At 43.0% G+C, this 11,532-nt stretch overlaps 2 protein-coding genes across 3 annotated transcripts; one reads left to right on the forward strand and one right to left on the reverse strand.

The window, feature by feature from the left end:
* Positions 1 to 3,074: 3,074 nt before the first annotated feature.
* On the forward strand, positions 3,075 to 6,629 carry LOC120672245. Its single transcript, XM_039952559.1, has 3 exons — positions 3,075 to 3,237; positions 3,893 to 6,349; positions 6,533 to 6,629. The coding sequence occupies exon 2, from the start codon at positions 3,895 to 3,897 to the stop codon at positions 6,262 to 6,264; it is 2,370 nt and encodes a 789-aa protein (XP_039808493.1). The 5' UTR covers positions 3,075 to 3,237; positions 3,893 to 3,894; the 3' UTR covers positions 6,265 to 6,349; positions 6,533 to 6,629.
* Positions 6,630 to 7,244: 615 nt separating this feature from the next.
* Positions 7,245 to 10,968, reverse strand: LOC120672246 (F-box only protein 6-like). 2 transcript variants are annotated; one of them, XM_039952560.1, is made up of 2 exons: positions 10,673 to 10,968; positions 7,245 to 8,897 (listed from the first exon to the last, which is right to left on the reverse strand). In XM_039952560.1, exons 1-2 carry the CDS (start codon positions 10,759 to 10,761, stop codon positions 7,655 to 7,657), a joined length of 1,332 nt encoding a protein of 443 aa, XP_039808494.1. In that variant the 5' UTR covers positions 10,762 to 10,968; the 3' UTR covers positions 7,245 to 7,654. The 2 variants fall into 2 exon arrangements, with proteins under 2 accessions (XP_039808494.1, XP_039808495.1); XM_039952561.1 differs by lacking the exon at positions 10,673 to 10,968 and adding an exon at positions 9,170 to 10,638.
* Positions 10,969 to 11,532: the final 564 nt, after the last annotated feature.

Below are 11,532 nucleotides of genomic sequence, written 5' to 3' on the forward strand. Positions count from 1 at the left end.
TTTAAAAAAACAAAATTTCAAAAATATATGTCGAATGGGGAAATTTTCAAAAATAGATGCATGTCGCCCCCTAATGGGCGACAGGGTGCCTATCGCCCATCCAATGGACGACAAGACCTAAATGTAAAAAAAATTATATTTAGGTCCTGGCGCCCAGTGCGCATTAAACAGTGAACTTGTAAAATCGTAGAAAATCATAAAAATACAAACTTAACTGTTCTGGATTCTATGAAATAATATCTACAACTTTTGTTACATAAAGTTTTTCATTTGATCAATGTATCTAAATCAAGAAAAATAGTTCTTGTACTTAGAAAAATCTAAAATAATTCATTTGGTCTAGTTGTGCTTATCTAAAATTTACCAAACTTTTTTTATAGATCTTAGGAAATAAAATAATGGTGCTGTAAAAGTTATGGCATCTAATACTCAGTATAGCAGTATGGATAAATAACCTATTTAAACTAGACATATTGCAAGATCTAATTTAAAAACTTATTCTAGAAATGTTTTCTGGGCCTACCAATTTTGTACAAACCTATGCTCACCATATGAAACACTCTGGCCAAAGATGACATGCATCCAAAGGATGGATCTTGAGATTTAAATAAAAGTGTATTAAACTGGTATTTAAAATAGAGCAAGATACATTGATCAAATGAAAAACTTTATGTAACAAAAGTTGTAGATCTTGTTTCATAGAATCCAGAACAGTTGAGTTTGTATTTTTTTTATTTTTATATTAATTTTAAAAGTTCACTGTTTAATGCGCCCTGGGCGACAGAACCTAAATGTAAAAAAAATTTACATTTAGGTCCTGTCGCCCATGGATGGGCGCCCATTAGGGGGGCGACAGGCACCCATTTTTGAAAATTTCCCTATTCGGCGTATATTTTTCAAATTTTATTTTTTTTAATATAAAAATGAAAAAATCGCGGCCACAGACAGACAGAACAGGCAAAGTTAGGCATGGCCTATGATGGGCTATATGAGGCCCAGTCACTTTGTTCATTGCCCTACATGGTCGGTTAAGCTTAAGCCGCCGCCACAAAAATGGCGCGCACGAAGGCGGTTAGCGAAATTCTCGTTGAGCTGGCCCCCTGGAACCACTCTCATTTACTGGCATGCCCTTCTGGTAATGCGTCGAGAGGAGAAGGCAATAGGTATGCAACCAAGAATGGTTTTGGGGTGAATTTCTAAATTTATTAGGTACTTCGTCCAAATTATAGTTTATTTTAGATTTTCTATATATATATATATGAAAATTTTAAAATGACCTATAATTTGTAATGGAGAGAGTAATATGCTAATTTGTATCGATCCAATGACTGAAAAAGGAATGGAATTTGCATCCCTTTTTATCCAATGGCTAATTCACATATTGGTCGAAATTCTTGCTAGCAACATGCATTAAATTGTAAACGAGATACAAGCAATGTCATATATGGCATATGACGTGATTGTCATGCCATTATTCTTCAGCTTGCTTATGCCTGTCTGGTACTATTTTGGTACTACAGTTAAATCCGAAGGTAACATCGCTGAGATCAAATCTTGTGTCATAAAGTCGAGTGGAAGCAATACCACCAAGAGAAACATCATTGTCAAGTTTAGAGGAAAACTCACGTGTGAACTGTGTCATCCCCTACCCTGATGCCATCAACAACATCGCAGTTAAGGAGGACCCATGAAACGTCAGCACCACCATAGAAGTTCCTACATTGTTGTGCTAGGTGAATTCATATCTTTATAAACAATAAATCTTGATTCATCTGTGCAGTGATGATATCTTGCTCTCAGAGAACTGCAACATATATATACATATACAAATCTGAGGAAAACATACTCACTAAGAGTACGAAGGAGGTCATGCATGCCATGCATTACCTTGCTATCAATGAACAAAGGTTGAGCATTACTCCTAGACACATCAGTGATAACGTCAACCAGGCTTACGTCAACTGCGTGGATGTAAGTGGGTTAATGTCTCCTATAAAACCAACTGTTGCTCTCGTATTCTACAGAGCTTATTTTCAACCCAACTAAGCTTAGTAAATATCAGCATCAGCCCCGCAAGGACAAACCAAGTTAAATGCCAATAACCAAATAAAACTATATGTTCGCTTGGTTTGTCAGCCAACCAACCAGCAGTGTTTTTCTCTCATACCAAATCAGCACCAGCCACCAACCAACTAGCAGTACTTTTCTCTCGTAACAAATTAGCAACAGCCATCATCAACAGCCAAACAAACAGAGTTTCAACAATCCACACAAATAGTCCCATCGTCATTCCTAGCATGTCCAAACACCTTAACTGTAAGGTTATACACGCAGACACTTGCTTTATTGCACGAACACTCATCATACTATGCTACAAAAGCATCAAACCAATGGAGATGGTATTGCTAAATCGCCCATTGTCAAATGTGAACATTGTAGAAATAATTAAAGCAAACTATGGGAGTCATTTTATTCTAAAAATATCAATATTAAACAAACCTACTAACAAATGAAAGTGTTATTCGCACAATCCGTGTGGCATGATATTAGCACACGTGGTTGCGCTGAATACCGCACATTATATGATCCAAAATGCCTCACACTCTCACCGAATACACGGATATAATATTATAAAACTTGTAAGTGATTAATTGCCGAAGGTGGAAGTTTCTTTATGACACAATGGAAGGTCGAAGTAGAACCGTAGTAACAACATAAATGGTTTTTCTCAAAGTGTGCGCATCATTAGTGCTGCCTATTTGACAAAGTGCCAAAGTGTCATTGAACTACCACATGGAAAACACAAAGAAAATATTTTACCTAGTGAATAACTTCGCATACTGCAACACACAATTAAAATCATTCTTAATATCAAAATAGGGTACATCCAGAAAAATAAAACCAACTAAATTAATGAAATGCCATTTCGGTTTTATTTGATTTTGGTCGTGGAAGACAGGGGGTTGTTTGGAAGTAACGAATTTTGTAGTTTTAGAAAGCTGTGAGCAGTAGTATTTTCTAGAATTTTGAGAACTCCACCCAAGATCAAAACCTAGCTAGTCCGTGCTATGGTTTAGCCTTTAAATCTGGAACGACCCGATCTCAGTTAGCCCAATACCTCCCCACAATTCGTCTGAAAAAAAAAAATTCGATCTCGCCCTCGGCGCTCTCGCCCCGCGACGCGGGCGCCCTAGTGCCCACTCTCGGGCGATGAGGAGGGGCCTCATCGCCGACGAGGTGAGCGCAAACCCACCTCCCCCTTCTCTGCAGCGATCTCATGGTCGTCCCCTGCCGCCGCCCTCCCTATCACGCTCGCATTTGCGACCACTGTTGTTGCGCCGTCAGTGCGGCACCCAGTCCCCGTCGGATGTTAGGGGTCCTCACCGGTGCAGGCGATTTTGCTCCTCACCGATTCGGTTCGTTGCGATCCGAATTGCATTGCTTATCTTAGATATGTAGTCTGTTTGGAGTTTCGATCTTGTTTGAAAGTTTTCTAATCCGATTGCTGCATTGTTCTTTTCAATCGTGAAATTGGGGAAACAATTTCTTCCTAAAATTCGAGATGGCGCCCAAACGTGAGTGTTGAGGTCGGAATCCAGTTTCTGCAGATTAAAATGGAAACGGAGTCGTTTTTTATGGCAACATGAATATTATTTCAGTGAAAAGTGTGAAAGCCTGGTTATATTCCTTAAATGTGGTGTTCCTTTGAATATTGGATTTGACACTGTTGACAAACATGTATGTGCAGTGTACTGAACATTTGTCACTCCCTACATTGCGTATTGAACCCATTTGTTTCTTCGTTCTGGTTGAGACCTGCTTTCCATGTCATGTCATATTTTTTTCGATGTATTCTAGCTTTATGAAACGACACTCATAAAACTATCTGCAGATATGGAGTGCAACAGAGATGATGCTGCACGATCAAAGAGTATTGCTGAAAGGAAGTTCAGGGAGAATGATTTTGCAGGTGCGAAGAGGTTTGCCCTGAAAGCAAAGGCTCTTTTTAAGCCTCTTGAGGGAATTGATCAGATGATTGTAGCTTTGGATGTCCACATTAGGGCACAGGAAAAGATTGGAGGGGAGAATGACTGGTATGGGATCTTAAAAGTATCACCCTTGGCTGATGAGGAGGCAATCAAGAAGCGATACAAGAAATTGGCCTTCAAAACTCATCCCGGCAAGAACAGCTCTATCTGTGCTGAAGCTGCATTTAACCTCATCTCAGATGCTTGGAGTGTGTTGTCCGATACTACCAAGAGGATGGCATATGACCATAAGAGGCATCTGTGTGGCATACAGAATAACTACAAAGCAAGTGCTCGTAACACTTCCAATTCCTCTACATCAAGTGTGAATGGCTTCTGCGACAGACCTACAAAGGTGGCACCCCACCCTGCCCACCAAGTGCCAGCCACATTCTGGACACAATGCAGATCATGTTTTAGGAGCATTCAGTACTCCAGGGAATATGTCAACCAGTTTTTGAAGTGTCCAGTTTGTCATGAGGTGTTTGTTGCTGCTGAAGTTCCACCTCCAAGCTCTCCGATTTACCCTCATGGGCCAACAGCAATGGCTACTAATAATGACATTGGTGGCAATACAGTTCCTGGCATGGCAACACCAGGAGTACAGGCAGGAGTTTCATGTAGCAACCAGAATGGTTATCCAGCAGTGCTCAAATCTACAACCTGTGCAAATCGTACTCGATATACAGTCCAAGGGAATGCAGGTGAGGCTAATATTGCCACAAATGAAGCAGCAGATTCCAGAGAGGTTATGAAGGATGTAAGGAAACATGCGCCTGCAGTCTCTTCTGTCAAACGAGCAAATGCAGCAACAAGGGTACATGAAGCTGCTAAGAGAAAACGTGTCAATGGTGGCAATCAAGCAACTTGGCAGTCAGCAAGCACTTGTCCTGACGGTGATGGATGCAAACCAATCCCCGCAGCAAAAAGAGGGCCTCGCTCTACAGCTCAAAACTCAGGTGCCAAGAAACGTAAAGTGTCTTCTGCTGATCTTAACTGTGAATCCTCTGGTGCTGCTGGAAGGACAACTTTTGGCAGAGTGCTGATGCAGTTAGATGTCCGTGGCATCCTGATCGGAAGTGGGAAACTTCGGATTCGGGAGAAATTGCAAGAATTGAACAGCAAGAAGGCCAGTGTGAAAAATAAAGAAAAGATGCAGAATAGCAAGAAAAGCAGCACAAAAGGTGTATGCAACACAACAATTGATGTCAATAAAATTGAGATGAAACCAAGCATCAGTTCAGTTGATCCCAAAGTAGATGCTTTCACGAAGCTGGTTAGCAAAAGAGTTGATTCAGAAGAAATGCAGAGGGAGAAGTGCAGCAAACAGGTTGGTCAAGAAGAAAAGTTGAAGTCATGGCAGTGGAGGTCACGTGAAGTGCATATAGTTTATACAAGGAGAAATCGCAAGGAACACAAGAAAGAACTAGAGGATGGCGTAACTAGTGCTAATCCAGCAACAGAGCACAATGTGGCTGGCAAAAATGGCTGTTTGAACCAGGAATCTCCTGATAAAGGCTCTGGTGAAATGTCTGTTCCTGATGCTGATTTCTTCAACTTCGGTGATCATTCTGAAAGTTCTTTTCAAAACGATCAAGTATGGGCTATGTATGATGAAGAAGATGGTATGCCTCGCTACTATGCTTTGATTAGAAAAGTTCTCTCCACTCACCCTTTTAAAGCTAGACTGGCCTACCTCAAAGCAAATGACTGCAATGAATTTGGATCTTCCAATTGGATCTCATATGGATACTCCAAGACCTGTGGTGAGTTCAAGGTTGGTGCGCCCAAAGGTACTGACCAAGTGAATATATTTTCACATAAGGTCAACTGTGACAAAGGTCCTGGTGGCATCATCAGAATTTTTCCTAAAAAGGGTGATATCTGGGCTCTGTACCAGAACTGGTCCCCTGACTGGGATGAATTTACACCTGATGATACAATGTACAAGTATGAACTGGTCCAGGTCATTGATAGCTACAACCCAGCTGAAGGCATTTCTGTAATTCCTATTGTGAAAGTTCCTGGGTTTGTGTCAGTGTTTAAGCCCTTTCATGATGCAAAAAAATCCTGGAGGATTCCGAAGGAGGAGATGCTGCGGTTTTCACACCAAGTGCCATTCCATGTCCTTACTGGAGAAGAAGCTCCTAATGCTCCCAAGGGGTGCTATGAACTGGATCCAGGCTCAACTCCACAGGAACTTCAAGTGGTCCAGCCGACTGGTGATGCTAAATAAGTTTGCCCTTGAAGCTGGTGCTTGCTCTGTATTTTCGTTTTGTGTTAGGAACTGTTTTCTTCTTTGAACCTGTCATCAGTTGGTTCACGCTGGCAGCGGCGGAGGCAGCGGTGGGGCGGGAGGGGCTCAAGCCCCCCTACCGCTGTAATCTCCATGAAGCCCCCCCTAGGCCCCTCCTACGAATTTGAGAAGGAAGAAGGAGGGGAGGGGTTAGAGGAGGAAGAAGGGGAAGCAGCCCCTCCTACCGTGATTCCTGGCTCCGCCACTGCACGCTGGTGTCTTTTGAACTGTACATTATATAGCCCATGTGCTGATGTGGCAGCTTCCTGTCAAGAGTTTGCAGACTTAAATGTACAATGTGCACAGTTCTCGTTCTAGATGCTTTAAGCATCAAGAGCTGAAGAAATCCATGACAAATATGCCTCCTAGACACAATTGCGAATTTTTCCACATTCTTTTAACTGTTAATTATAATTATGCTGTTATACTGTTTCCGTGAATTGATCTCTGTTGCAGTTGCAGTGGGTAAAAAAGTACGCGTGTTTTTTTCTCCCTAACTGAAAATACATTTCGTTTAGTTGCTTTTTTCCTTGAACGTGTAGAACAGCATCTCGTTTTATCAATCAATCGATGGATTACATGCCAATTCCATGGCTTGGATTAGTTGTAGAGTGGGCTTTCCAGCATTTTCTGAATTCTGCAGCGCTTGTTAAATTGTTTATGACAAAAGGTTAATTCAGGGATACTTTGGCAGCGTATAAGCAGCTACCACGACACTTTGCACTGTATAATCGTGTATATCACCTCGTGTGGTCTACACTCTACACTTTAGATCATGAACTTTGGCATGGAGCTGCTGATGGATTTAAAATTGCTGCTGCCGAATACGTATTATCTGCACCAAACATCTCATGCGTCAAACTGAAACTGCTTTCAGCTAATCAACAGGTATCAGGCTAACTGAAACATAGGCCACCATGTTAACAAGTACCACTACATCTCAGTGCACCAGAATCAAAACATTAATATCCCGGTTATTATTGTATATAAACTCAGTTCTGGGCAGATGAATGCACATCCAGAAACATTACAAACTTAACGAGATGATAACCAAACATACAAAAACCATAACTATTCCAACTTCGACAACAGTAACCTTGAACATATTCAGGTCAGCTTGCCCAGTTGACATCGTAGCTTCCCGACCCAAATTCTGATAGGTGATAAAAAAAACAGTTCGATTGCTTGAGCGTGAAAAGAAACCACAGTGCCATGGATTTGTGTGCAACACAGAACCTAGTCACAGCAACATAGAAATATCTAAACATTGGCCAATGATATGAAATTGCTAAAATTTCAACATGCTTCGCTGAAGAAGGTAAAAGACCTGTCAGGCCAAGGCAGAGGGGCACGGATCAAATGCTGTGCCACATGCTATCCACTGCTTTTTGCGGCTGCATGGGAGCATGCAATCAGGAACCTTCTGCCACTCCCTTTTCAAAAGGTTGTACGTAACAAGGCGGTTCATCCGCTTTGCCTTCAAGGAGAGCATGAGCAAACCACTGTTGCCCAGGCATGTCATCTTCATGTGCTTACCGTAGAACTCTAAGCACCAGATATTTGGCATTCTGTCCACCTCCTTCCAGAGGAGAGTCATCTTCTGCAACTCCCATATGCAGACACAGGTCGCTGCATTCTTGCACAGCAGACCCACAAGCATGACCCTTCCCTGGAACTCGGCAAGTGTGTGGTCAGTCAGATGCAGTGGCAGTGGGATGGCAAACTGTCTCCAAATCCCTGTGCTTACATCATATGACAAAACACCATCTGGTTCTGCACACATGAAGTATAGCGTGCTGCCAACCGCCACAGGCTGTGACCTGAAATTCAGAGCAAGTGGCAGTTTGATGCTTGTAGGAAAAACTCCTGGACAAGACCACATGTTCTTTGTAGAGTCATACACTTCATAAGTCCCATCATTTCCTAACCACATTACTTTGTAGCCATGACTAGAACTTCTTCCGTTCAACACCATCCCTACTGCGACTCTTGACCATCCCTGGACTGATCTGGGTGGGATCTCCTTGAGTGATTGCCTAAGAGGGTTGCAAATGTAGAAATTCCTGTGGTTCAGATCCAATAAACAGACAAGGCCACCCACAGATGCCACTGGAATAACTATCTTTGTAGGAGCAAGAGGAACAGATGGGTGGTGCCATTTCTTCAGTGAAGGGTCATACATTGCAACATTATTGTTTGCATTCTCATGGGTGATTGTATAGAACCATGGCAGTCCATGTGGAGCTTCAGAGTACTGATGAGAGAAACTGTCTGAGCCCAAAAGAGAAGACCACTTTCGGCAGACAGTGCGGAATCGAAAAATTGCAGCAACTGGAAGCCTTGTAATGACAGTTTCAAATAGATCTTCAGGGAACTCTTTCCAAATCTCCTGTTGCATTACCGCAGTTGTGTTTGAGCAGAGCTCTTTCTCGCGGTTTCGATCTCTCCGCAGTCGCTTGCGAGGAGGAGATTGGTTAGTCTCCATGATCTTCAGTAATTCCGAGTTGTATCCAGTCCGTCCTCCACAATAATCATCTTTGATTGAACCATGTTCAAAGTCAAGTAAATACCATCTGTAAAACATGCATAAGCCCAATCAGTCCACCTTAGTTATGGGGAAAAATGTTCTGTAAAGCACTTGAACAAGAAATTTTGGCTAGCCACAAAGGAAAGACGAAACTATGGCTCCACCTCCCAGACTAAATTTTGAGCACTTCTTTTAGACAAAAATGGGAATAATGGTACAAAAGCGCCATGTTAGCAAAATACATTTTTATGTACAGTTGCATATCAACAAAATTGCCAACTACATGTACAATTCATTCATGCATATGTAGTTACATACCAAAAAAAGGACTGCATGTATGATCCATTCATGTAGGTGTAGCAACGCACAAAAGATAAGAGCATCGAAATGGTTTCTCCAGCTTGTTGAATGAGAAATACAAACAGATTGACTGGTTGGCTTTCTATACTGCACAACTATCAGGCTTCTCATCCATTTTCCCACCAATATCCATCATGCCGTTCTAAAGCATAGATATAAAATTTATAATATTTGCCATGGTAATTAGAGGGAACCTGATTAAACCAAAGCTATACCACACAAAGTCAATCATATGTTTTCAGCAGGACTAGAATTGCTATTCAGAGAATCATACATCCTATAGTAAGGGGAAATGTAAACTTAACAAACTGGATTTTATATGAAGGGAATGAATGATATTCTTTATGGTTCAATAAGAAATGCACTGAGAGAATAATCTAAGAAGACATTCAACCACCACTGAAACTTTTTACGGAGTATGAGTTCTTTATTGAAAAAACGGATCTATGGGCAAAAGATTGGCATGTAATCTTTCATGTGACATGTCCGTACAATTTAGCAAAGATTGGCACATACAATGCATAACGAAGCATAGCGTGAATTGCTTGACATAGAAATATAACATACACGAACAATAGCAGTGACATAAGAGCCAAATTGCCAGAATCAGCCTCGGAGGTGGAAAGGATTCTTTAGCGCAACTAATCATGTTCCCGCCGCACTTCCAGCTAAGCCTAGTGACCATGTTTACCAGGTCCGCCTTTAAAAACTACTCCACACTAGACGACTCGATTCCCTGTTTCCTTTGTTTCGGTCGCTTGCCAACAAAGCTGTGAACCGCGCCCCAAAAGTCAAACTGACCAGGATTTATTAACATTATTATAGGTGTCACATACCCTAGGCATAACATCGGGCTGTGGACTTTCTCGTGCTCTATTCCACGGGTGTGAGTAATTAATCTTGTCCTATGCCTGGGGCAATGCTAAAACTTGTGACGACGGAAACCGTGAGACCGGGTAATTCCAAAACTTTGACCGCGGAAACCGGGTAATAATTAACTGGTAACAGCAAGTCTAACCTAAAATCAAAGGAGTCACGAGATTGTCCATTTCTACGGCGCACGGCATGTTCGTCCAAGTTACCCGGGAAGGACGGACAAATCTAGCAAAGTAGGCAACACATGTAGGCAAATTCGTGGAGACAGGGAATCGGAAATGTAAAGCGCGTGCAACACGAAGACGCAAGAGACAGCATGCGTGCTGAACATACTAGCCAAGGATCTGCGCGGCCGAATTTCCCCAGAACAAAACCGAGGTGCCTATCCGATTCCGATAGATCAGCAAACGGAAACAACTCGCGAGGCCAGCAAATTGGCGCGGCACCCGCCGGGTAAACCCCGCCGCAAGCAGATCCGAGCGAAGCGGGTGGAGGGAGACGAAGGGCGCGAACGAGAAGGAGAGGCAGAGAGGGAGCGCTGCGGAGTGGTAACCAGGGGAACGAGAGGGAGGGAGGTTTTGTTGCCTGGGGAGCGGGTGGGCGTTGGCGCCGTAGAGGTCCCAGAGCTCCTGCACCTGGCCGACGAGCTGGCGCAGCGCGGCCACCTCCCCCATCTCCGGCTGCCGCTGCCGGCGCCCTCCCCGCCGCGGCCTCTCCAATCTCTATCCCTCTCTCCTTCCCGGGTCGAGTTGGGGTTGGGGGCTCCGCTCGGGGTCGGCCCCCTTTCCCCCCTCGCTAAATGCGGCCGCAGCTGACGCCGTGCGCCTCACACGCCTGAACCGCCGTCGCGTGCGCGCTCGCCTCCGCCTTGCTGTGTTGCGGTTGGTCCTTCCAGGCTTGCTTGCTGGGTTGGGTTTATACTATCGGTTGGGGTTGGGGTTGGGGTTGGGTTGGGTGTGGACGTGTGGTACGGTTTAAGTAAGCATCGTGTTTTTTTTTTGTTTTATTGTGTGGAGGATTAGAAATGGAGATGTGGGATTAGAATGCGGGTGTGTTGGTCATGTAAGTTAATAGAAAAAAAGCAGCAGACATGGCCTTTCGGAGGGTGCCGTCGTCTTCGTGTAGAATAGACAGGGGCGTTATCCTTTTGTCTGTTTGGACCACAGTGCAGGTTCGTATTGAGAAAGGCTTCACAAGACAACATTGGTATTTGATTAGTAATAATCAATAAAATTATTTGCAATACAATACAGCAATTTTGTGATCCTTCATGATAATTGTTTATAGTTGGGGGTATATCAACTTGACTACTAATACTTTGTAACCATTGTCAAGTAATGTTATCAATGCACTAGAGAGGAAAGAAAATGGTCAAATAGCATGATTATTGTTGTTCGTGCTGGATGGATGGATGGACACAATGATGGAAGATGGCAGCCCCATGG

The sequence above is a fragment of the Panicum virgatum genome, chromosome 5N (genome assembly GCF_016808335.1).
Source record: "Panicum virgatum strain AP13 chromosome 5N, P.virgatum_v5, whole genome shotgun sequence".
In the NCBI taxonomy this organism is placed as follows: Eukaryota; Viridiplantae; Streptophyta; class Magnoliopsida; order Poales; family Poaceae; genus Panicum; species Panicum virgatum.

Excerpts from the sequence above, each read along its gene's own strand:
- LOC120672245 (XM_039952559.1), top strand. The coding sequence starts at position 3,895 with ATGGAGTGCAACAGAGATGATGCTGCACGATCAAAGAGTATTGCTGAA.
- LOC120672246 (XM_039952560.1), bottom strand. The coding sequence starts at position 10,761 with ATGGGGGAGGTGGCCGCGCTGCGCCAGCTCGTCGGCCAGGTGCAGGAG. Across the intron at positions 8,898-10,672 it reads AACGCCCACCCGCTCCCCAG|ATGGTATTTACTTGACTTTG; the intron begins GCAACAAAACCT and ends CATGTTTTACAG.